This window comes from Ruditapes philippinarum, unplaced genomic scaffold (assembly GCF_026571515.1).
Source record: "Ruditapes philippinarum isolate M1 unplaced genomic scaffold, ASM2657151v2 ctg128_1_1_1_1, whole genome shotgun sequence".
NCBI classification, from domain to species: Eukaryota; Metazoa; Mollusca; class Bivalvia; order Venerida; family Veneridae; genus Ruditapes; species Ruditapes philippinarum.
The window spans coordinates 804,997-815,689 of record NW_026861563.1 but is presented as its reverse complement, the minus strand read 5'-3'; the positions used below and the strand labels follow the sequence as shown (position 1 = coordinate 815,689).

General features: G+C 30.5%; 1 protein-coding gene across 2 annotated transcripts; it reads left to right on the top strand.

Moving 5' to 3' along the window:
* The first annotated feature begins 502 nt into the window (after positions 1–502).
* Positions 503–10,492, top strand: LOC132716150 (sodium-coupled monocarboxylate transporter 1-like). 2 transcript variants are annotated; one of them, XM_060699348.1, is made up of 15 exons: positions 503–1,612; positions 1,938–2,003; positions 2,705–2,756; positions 2,935–3,002; positions 3,435–3,589; positions 3,906–4,046; positions 4,579–4,708; positions 5,338–5,426; positions 6,398–6,513; positions 6,973–7,043; positions 7,328–7,414; positions 7,736–7,959; positions 8,575–8,672; positions 9,240–9,361; positions 10,189–10,492. In XM_060699348.1, the coding sequence occupies exons 1-15, from the start codon at positions 1,244–1,246 to the stop codon at positions 10,345–10,347; spliced, it is 1,947 nt and encodes a 648-aa protein (XP_060555331.1). In that variant the 5' UTR covers positions 503–1,243; the 3' UTR covers positions 10,348–10,492. The 2 variants fall into 2 exon arrangements, with proteins under 2 accessions (XP_060555331.1, XP_060555332.1); XM_060699349.1 differs by having other exon boundaries at positions 1,383–1,612; positions 3,435–3,516.
* Positions 10,493–10,693: the final 201 nt, after the last annotated feature.

Genomic DNA, 10,693 nt, shown 5'->3' with positions numbered 1-10,693 from the left:
TTCATTTGTTAAATGTCGACATGATATTTTTTTTCGAATAGATCTATTGATATTTCAGTTGAATCTAATTCATTTGACATTATACTGACCTGTTATTGCATAATTTAACCTTTAAATGTTAAAATTCGTGAAGCTTTCCGGGCGTCGAATAACATCACTCTTTGAGCATCTGTTGTCACACATCAATAATAAATACATACAAAAATGTTGCCCTATTTACGTCACACGTAGGTCACGTGCCACACTATATGATACTATATTCATATATCTTTTATCTAGCATGCTTATGTAAACAATTTACAATTTCACGTGACGACACATTTGGCGTGAAAGTTCGAAATCATTTTCCTCTTTTAACTTCATATATGTATCGTTTCCGCAGGTAATTCGTTGTTTTATTAAACTCATTAAAAATCACTGGAATCTTGTAAAAATATTCATTTTTTTATGTATTAAACAAGGTTTTTGAAATGTTTTAACAATTTTTAGCGGATGAATTGCATGATGGTCAAAACGTAGGTATTAATTGAAATAAATGTATTAAATGACGGTGATATATTTGTGCTAATTTTATGCTAATAAAGCTGTTTGCACGTTCTAATAACTAATTAAAGTTTATACAAAACAAATCAATATATTCAGTAAACGGATAACAGTAAGGAAAATTTATTTACATCGACTAAAGTGACCGTTTAACGCCAGTGTAGGTCGACATTTAAGTATTTTCAATAGGGTCGATGATTAATATAAAGTATTTTGTACTATTATACATGTACACTATAAATGTCATAACACAGTAGGGTCGTATGTATATCACTGTTATAATATAACACGAGACCTTATTGAAAAGAGAAACAAATCACATTTCTTCAAGTATACATGTTCATACATTTCGCTTCTGGTATATGTATATATGATGATGTACATGTACGAGGTAAATGGATTTCTTTACTATCGTGTTAATAAGAGATCAGTTGTAGGGAGAGAGGAGAGATGTGTTATTACATTTAAGAGTGTATTTAGACGAGTGTACATACCACAACTATATGCATGGTTTACTGCATTATAACAAATGTAACTATACCATCACTGTACATTCAAACAGCCGTGCAAAAGAAGAAGGGTTAATATATCAACATCTTAATTGAATGGGAATTAGTCAAAGGTGTGTGGTAAATACTGTAACGTGTTTAATGCAAGAAGTTGGACACTATTAACAGATCATTAAATTAAATATATCGAAATGTCGTCTGCGTCCTATAGCATTCTAACAGGAGAAAAGAAAACGTTTCATCCTGCTGATTATGCCGTATTCGGATGTACTTTGGCATTTTCGGCCGCAATCGGTATATTTTATGCAATAAAGGATAGGAGAAAGAACACTACAGAGGAGTACCTGCTTGCCGGACGCTCTATGAATCCATTTCCGGTTGCAATGTCACTGGTGTCCAGCTTTGTGTCAGCAATCATGATTATAGGAACGCCGGCGGAAGTGTATGTGAATAGCACAATGTATGGATGGCAAGCTGTCGGTATGGTTATAACCGCAGTCGGTGCTGCACATATTTTCATCCCTGTATTTTACAACCTAGGAGTAACAAGTGTTTTTCAGGTAAGGTTATTATTATTTCACTATTTTTTTGAACGACATAGTTGTTTAATATCACTTTTGCACCAGACAGGCGAGCGAGCTTGATCACTTAAAATCATTTTTATATTAATTATGAAGTATTTTTAGTAGGTTTGTTTCTAATATATCAATATAAAATAAGCTTACCATATACTATTTTAGTCGTTATTTGATTTTACTTCATTCACCGACTTAATATCCAAATACATGTAGATTACAAATATGAAAAACTGTGCCCTCAGTCAGCAGTGTAAAAGTGTAAAATTTTTGCTTACTGTATTACAGAAACACACATAATCTATTTCAGTATGTGGAAATGAGATTTGGCCGCGTTACCAGGACAATTGCAAGCGTCGTCTATATCATCTGGATGGTAAGAAAGAAATGCAGCAACTAAATAATAAGATGTTATCAGATGTAGTAAGAGAAATAATAAGGAATTCCGGATTTATTGGATATATATAAAAATTATTTTAATCAAGAAAAAAAATAAATCATGAACAATACCATGAACTCGTTCAAATATCATAATTTTTCAGCAAGTAATGAACGTCTAAATAAGAAATCATTTTAAAAGTAACAAATGCGAAAACCTTACTATAGCGTATATCTTTCTAATTAGACAACATGTAGTATTCGAATCTTGCCAGACAATATCTTGCCAGGCTATGTCTAATTAGAAAGATATAAGGATTAGTAAGATTATACGGGGATTTAAACTTATTTATACCTTTACAAGGTTTTTTCATATTTGTTACATTTAAAATGATTTCTTATTTAAACATTTTTGCTCTATATATATTTCAGGTTATTTGCATGACTAAAGTCTTATTCTATTTTTTTCAGATGTTTTACAAAGCTATTATATTATTCTAATTCAGATATTTTGCATGGCTATTATGTAGGCCTACATGTATGAAATTCAAATTCTTTTTCACATGTTTAACATGAATATCGCGTTATTCTTTTTCCGATGTTTTGTTCTAATTCTATTTCAGATGTTTAACGTGGTTTTTGTGTTATTTTATTTCTTTTTCAGATGTAACACATGATTAATATATTATGCTATTTCAGATGTTTTACATGGCTATTGTGCTCTATGGACCATCTCTGGCCTTAAATGCGGGTCTGTATTATTTCATTATCGACATTGTAACATGCTAGAAAAGATTTGTAAAGATTGAAATAAATTTGTAGTAAAAATAGTGTATTTACGTGAATTGATATATACAATGTAAATTAATTCGCATTTCCTTTAAATTTAATAACTGGATTGAAATGTTGTATATTTTACCTTTATATAGTAACTGGTTTATCGTTATGGGGATCTCTTCTGGCAGTCAGTTCAGTTTGTATCTTCTACACAGCTCTGGTAAGCGTTTTGTCACATCTTCCGTGTCATTCATCTGATATATTTTTTAATATTTAATATTGTCTTATTGTGTCAAATAAATATACACACATTTTACATTTTTATCACAATTTTACAAAGTGGGCCACCCCCAGATTTCAATTTTAAGAGTGTGTTAGTGCATATTATCACATGATGCGAGTTATATAATTACACAGATCATATGAAGTTAAATATGCCCAAGAATTCGTGCATTATCAAAGGATGACCGACATTGAGTTTTATAAAATAATTATCACGGGGAAAAGTGGATTCAATGTATTCATTTTGTCTATGCCATTTAACTATGCTTTACATAAAGTTAATGAAAAAAGCTTGAAAAAAGTATCATTTATGCAACAATTGAGGACCCTTGCCCTAATATAGGCGAATATTTTTCTTCTTATTTTAAAGGGTGGCATGAAAGCAGTACTTTGGGCAGACACGTTTCAAGTGTTGGTTATGTTTGCCGGCCTTTTTGCACTTTTGATAGAAGGTACCAAAGCTTTAGGAGGCATCGGCAAAGCATGGGATATTGCCAACAAAAATGAAAGAATAATTTTGTTAGAGTGAGAATTGTGTTTTCATTATGTGTATGGATTTTTAATTTTTCTGAAAATTTGCATAAAACTGTCAACTATAATTTTTGTCTGTATTTTTGGTAGAATATATATAGAGGTTTATAAATTAAAAAGCTTCAGTAAGAAAAGAAATATTGTATTAGAACAAATGATATGATAACATAATTGTTTTCATATTTATTATAACCCAACTCATTTCTTCTATATACGATGTGTTTATATATTCTTTATATAACTTTGATATGGCATTTTTATCATTTACAATAATTTCTATCTCTAATATATTTATTTCTGTACATGAAAGGTTTGATCCTGATCCGCGAGTACGACACTCAGTTTGGAATCTTGTGATTGGTGGAGGAATATTTTGGTGCGCTGTTTATGGAACAAACCAGGCTCAAGTTCAAAGGGCGCTTTCAGTTAGAAATGTTTCCCGGTCAAAAATGTAAGAACACTGTTTCCTGTTTCGAAATGTTATTACATTTACAGAACGAGAAAAGTTAACTTGGTTTTGAAACTGAACAAAAAGTCACAGGCGTTTTGATTTCAGAAATGTTTACCATCTCAATGTCAATGTAATGAATATTCAAGATTCACAAACGTTTAACCTTGGAATTTAAACTTATATAGTTACATTACATGCATACATTGAAAACATGATATTATGAAATTGGCATTTTTTTCGAATTAAATAACAGAAAATAAGCATCTCTGGTTACAATTTGCTCTTCGTATATGAGGTGGTTAAGGATAATTTCTTTATTTAGTCAAGGTTACATATAATGAAACAGCAGAAAAATTACAAATAATATCATTATTAAACATATGTGAGTGTATTAAACAATTTGTATAGTACTAAACATGCAAAAAATATTTCAAAACAGTTTATTTCAAATACATCAGTCAATAAGAATAACGTGTCCCACATTTAAATAACATAGAGTATAATAAGGAAGGTGCTTTTTCTTTAATTTCAGAGCCATTTGGTTAAATGTAATAGGATATGACACTATTCTACTTCTATGCTGTTTAGTTGGTGTTGTCATGTATGCTTTCTACTCCGAGTGCGATCCTGTCAAATCAGGACTGGTTGATAAGCCGGACCAGGTAATGCTTCCTTATTTTTAGTTCAGGTATAATCGTTGCGATAAAACCATAAAAAGCAGTTTGCCACTTTACTGACCCGGACTCTCCAAGAATTTTTTTTTGCTTTTGCAAGTTTTATTCTTGTGAAAGGTTATACGTACTCCATAAAAATCTTGAAAAGAAGAGATCCCTCAGAAGCTATAAAAAGAACCAAACTACATAAACTTTGCCAACTAGATTTGATTGAGTCTGTTCAAAGAGATAATGACAACATGTAGCATCTCTTATGCTTCATAGCACCAGCTTAATGAATATTCAATCTTTAACACTAACATACTGCCATCAATGATCCTGATTGAAATTGAAAAATATAACGTGTAAGATAAAATGAAATAGGGGTGGGGGAACTTTGTATAGATGCCACACTGCATTTGATTCGTAATAATATTATATTTGCCAATTTATTTAGGTGTTGTTATGGCGTTGTCAGTGTCATTATTTGGTATTCGTGGTTTGATGTAAATATGTAATAAATCATTGCTTAAATTAACCACACTATAAATTGCTCTGCTTATCACATCTATTTTTTTATTGTTCAGTTAGTACCTTCATAAATTGCTCTGCTTATCACATCTATTTTTATTGTTCAGTTAGTACCTTTATGGATGATGGATTTGCTTAGTGAATATCCTGGTTTACCTGGATTATTCTTATCTACAATTTTCAGTGGAAGTCTGAGGTATGATGAACAATATATTCACTTTGCTTAAACCAATAAGTATGAAATGAATGAAAACTTGTTTTATTTTACATGTAATCTTACCTTGAAACAAACAAATATTATATTAATCATTTTAGTGAATCAATATTAGAAATGCATGACGTGTTGTGATTCTTTATTATATGATCTAAATACTAGTATAGCTGCAATCTCATTGGTCCAAACAGTAGTCAACAGAACTTTTTATAATATCATATTCACTGGGTGTAGTATCATATTCACTGGATGAATTAGATTTTCCTTGTCTAAAATAGATTGAGACTCATATTCAATGATCATACACCGTAGATTGTTAATTACGCGTGTTAATTAAAAAATAATTGTTGCTTTTTGTTCTTTATGGCAAATTTCCCGATTAAAATATCATTACTTTACTATTATACTTAAAGGCAACACCGCAATGATGAGTATAAACTTGAATTATTTTTGTATGCGCAGCGTTCGCGTAGTCGTTGCACGCCTAACACGTGCGTCTCTTTCCCCGCACTTCAACGAGGCAAAATTTGTACATGTATATAAGGTTGTACTTTTTGTGATTTTATTTTATTTCTTAGCCTATTCATATAATAAAACAATGATTGACTAGTGAGCCATTGAATATGATGTGATATTCACCGGCTGAAAGTCGTATTGACTTCGGCTATCGCCTCGGTCAATATGTCATCTGCCGGTGAATATCACATCATATTCAATGGCTCAGTAGTCAATAATTGTATAATCTAAAATGCTGCGGAGGGTCAAAAACGATTATAACCCACAAAGAAAACAACTAGTCTTCTTTGCTTTGTTTTATGAAAACATTTACAATATTTCTTTTATCTTTATCCACTACCTCCACCCCCCCACACACACACAAATCAGTAAAAGCACGGATTTAAATCCGTTGTAAAAGGTACGGAAGAATAATTTTAATATTACATGTGTTTCAGCTCGGTGTCATCAGGACTTAATGCAATAGCTGCAGTAATGTTGGAAGACTTTATAAAGCCAACATGCTGCAAAAATATATCTGACAGTACTGCAACGTGGTTGTCTAAAGGCTTCGGTAAGCATACGTTTTACTGTGATTTTATATTAAACAAAATAAAAACATATTTGTGCTTATTTCGCATTTATGTTTATTTTGCTTCGAAACATACCGTGCTATTTCTAATTCTTGAAGGTGGTAGAGTAACCTGCCATTTCAGTTCACTAAATTTTAAAAAATTAAATCATTGAAAGAACATCAAACTTTTTGTCATTTTGTTGTGATTAATGCTTCCGATGTAAATTTTCATTTCTAAGTTTTAATATGTATTTGATATTAAAAAGCAGTCAAAATTTATATGAACACGGTTATACAGGTATTTATTTTTAAGTAACATATTTCATTCTGGAAAAGATTTGTCACTCAACTACAAAAGTAAAATAAATAAATAAATAATAAAAAATAACTGCATAGCATATAATGTGTTCAATCTCAAAACAATAGTTAAACAAACTTTTATTCCCTTTACCCCAACAGTTGTTGTGTTTGGAGGTTTGTCAATTGCGTTTGCTTTTGTCGTTTCAAATTTCGGAACCCTTATTCTAACGGTAATATTATTATTTTATGATTTTGTCATCCTAATTAGAATGTTTTAAAAATAAAGGTTATGTATCTATTACCATAGAATAATGTGTGCAGAATTTCTTCTATCAAAATGTAGATAGAGGCAAGGAGAGACCGTTTTTCTCAATTTATTCAGTAAATAATTTTATATATTCTTATTTCTTAATTATTATTATATTTTGAAAATTACATAAACACTTATGTTTTTCCCTTTTATCTGTTGAATAAGAGATGACTTATAATTTTTCTCACCGATCTATCTTCATAGCTTGCTAACGTTTTATTTGGAGCTCTTGGTGGACCTATGCTTGGAATGTTCTGTTTAGGAATGCTTTTTCCATGGTCAAATAAACTGGTGAGAATGATTTATAAGAAATGCAATTTCAAAATTTTAAAAAAATTACTTAGGAATACTGAACTACCAAAGTTCAACAATCTTCAAGCTAATAAAAATATGGTTTCGCTAAAATGTTAACCATACTTTTTCTCGGGTCTAGCAGTTTTGTAAAGCTTGATCTGTGTATACAAATTGGTAATTCATGCTCAATTCATATTATAAGGAAGCTTTATTTACTCTGTGGGTGAAGACTTTCTGTTTGATAAGAAAATATATTATATAATAATAATAACGAATTTTATTGTCTCTATCAATTCAATATATTTAATATTATTTTAGGGTGGATGTATCGGTCTTGTTTGTGGCCTCATCATGAATATCTGGATATCATTCGGTACTGCCATAACAAAAACTAGCGTTAACATTAAATCACCAATTTCTGTTGATGGTTGTATTTGGAAGTACTCAAACACAACAACACTAACAACATCATCAACAACAACAAGCATGGCACCATCCTCAGTAGAAACAGTTTCTACAACTCACATATTTGATAAATATGAGTATGTTTGAACGTATATAATTTTTATCAAAGAAAAATGAAAAACCTGTCTTAGCAATCACGTGAATATTAATATTTTCTCTGAAAACACAATAGATAACATTCTTAGAATACATCAAAACCTTTAGTAATGCAGTGACCGCACTGCAATATCCTTATTATTTCTTTTCAATGTTAGAAAAACTCAAAATATTATTTTTAGAGCAAAAACATACACATTTGCCTTCCAAAAAGTGTTGCTCTGCAGAGTTTGTATTTGAAGTCATGGAATGTCTGTCTATATTGCCAACGTATACGCTTATCAAGCTATTGGTCATACACCCCTTACCTTGAGAAAATGTTCGTTCCATGTTACTTTATCATAATAAAATATCAAAACATTTATAGCCTATATACTTCATGGCAAATTATTTGTGATTTTAACTGTTCATTTAGTGAAAACCTAGGTGCTAATTACTATCAGATGAAATATATTGTTTTATAAACATCGTACCTCATCAGAACTGTAATACGTTGCTACCTAACATTTTTAGATGTAAGTTTACTGAAAACATTTGAATATTTAAGTTAATCAATATTATACATTTTTGACTATTATTGTGTGGTCTATTTTCAGGGGAATCAACCGTTTATACACAGTATCTTACATGTGGTATTCTGGTATAGGGGTGTGTACTGTTGTCGTTGTTGGTATGGTTGTTAGTTTAATAACAGGTAACTTACTCTTTTATCAATACCACATTTTTACACGTACATAGTGTCTTCGTTTTCAATATAGCTTCCCATCAGTAATTTCTGTTTCTACATTCCTAACCTTTTCTTCAAAGTTCACAGAAGTTACATACATGTGCTATCACAATTTACTGGTAGTGTTTTGGTCAAGTGAAATATGATTATTTTCATATCACAAGATTGAAACAAATCCTGTGCATATATTTTTTTCACTTGAATTTTCTGTTTATTATATACTTTTGTCTTTTTTTGTCATTACAATTCTTAAAACTTCTTGAATGTATAATTTTTGCTGAATTAAGAAGAAAATAGCCCGACACGACACCGGTGAATATACGGAAAATATGTTTCACTACAGTGGAAAATACATTTTTACCGTGAAAATACGTAAATGAAAATAACAATTTTATTTCATCAATAATTGTCAATTTTACATTTATAAGTATATAAAAATATAATTTTGTAGGATGTTTACATTCTTTATCAAAGAAAAGATGATATGCATTATAAACTTGTGAAATCGTAAGTAAGATAAATTTAAAATTTCAGGTATCACAGATACATCAAAATTAAACCCAAAATTGATTTGCCCGATTTTCGATGTATTCTTCCCATTTTTACCAGAGAAGTGGCGAAAACCTCTGCGGTTTGGAGTGAGACATGGTGAAAAGGTAAAATTTTAATTTTTACTTTACACTTTCAAAATATGCAACAGCTAAAAAATAGTTTTAATTTAGTTGAAGTAGTTAATGTTTTCATCAATACAAATATTGTATGTTGTAATTAAAGTTGTTTCATTTGTGCGTGCATTTCAGTTTATTAATTTTCGCCACCGGTTACCCATATGGGCGAGTCCTCCAGAAGAGTATTAGTCATCTTATATTTTGGAGGATAGTGCAAGATACAGATACAGAAAGATGCCCCAATTCAAGAAGCTTCCCCTGGTTTTTTAACATGCCAAGTGTTAAAACACTCATCCACAGGACCTTGATTTAAAGTCTCATCTGAAAGACTGATTAGTAATTTTAGTTGGCCAGCCCGGGAATCGAACCCACAATGTCGAGATCACAAGTCTCGCGCTCAAACCGATTGAAAGTTGTTACCACACTTAAGTGAAATTTTATATATGTATATAATTATTCTTCTAAAAAATCTTTTTCAAACATCGAAGAATATGTAAAATATGTACTGCAAATATTTGTCCACATAAATGTAATCATTAAAATATATGCATTCATTTCTTATTGAAAAATTTGACTTTATAGAAAATATTTTTTTTTATTATCTCCCTTTATTAACAAGAAATGTAAATTCGGTAATATCTTTATAAATAATGCTTTTTGTTGATATTGATAAATCTTCATTTGAGCATTATATTTATGATATAAAACCATAAAACATTGAGTTACAGGATCTTTATAAGATGATGAAGAAACAGCACTTTACTTTCGGAGAGAATGACACTTGTTAAATCATATTATTTCTCTTTTGATCAAAGGACTTCGATGAATTCGATGATACAGAAAAACGAAAAGAATTGGTAAAGAAGTTTGAAGGTGTTGATGAAATCCGCCCTTACAAGAATAAAGAGAAAAATAACACATATGAACGAGAAAATGACGGATACGGGTCATATCATTCTAGTACAAATCTATAACGAGAAGATATTATATTTGCAAAGAAATTTGTATTGCAAGGATTTAGCCGATCATTGTTAAATTATTTTATAAGACTATTAGACTAGGCCAGTGGCCAGTGAAACAGACAATTTTGGTTTGTGCGTATTTCATTCCAAAATATTTTTTTTTAAAAAATGTAGCTGTTCTTAACTTCAATTTGGGAGCAAAATCTAATTTGTTCACTTCTTTCTCTTTTCCAGTATTTTACACATATCCAAACAGATATACTACATATATATTCACTGATTTAACCGTTGAAAAGAGGGGATATGAAAAGGTGTCGCTGATTTTGTCTGTTCGTCAATCGGCGTGCTTTTTGACGTT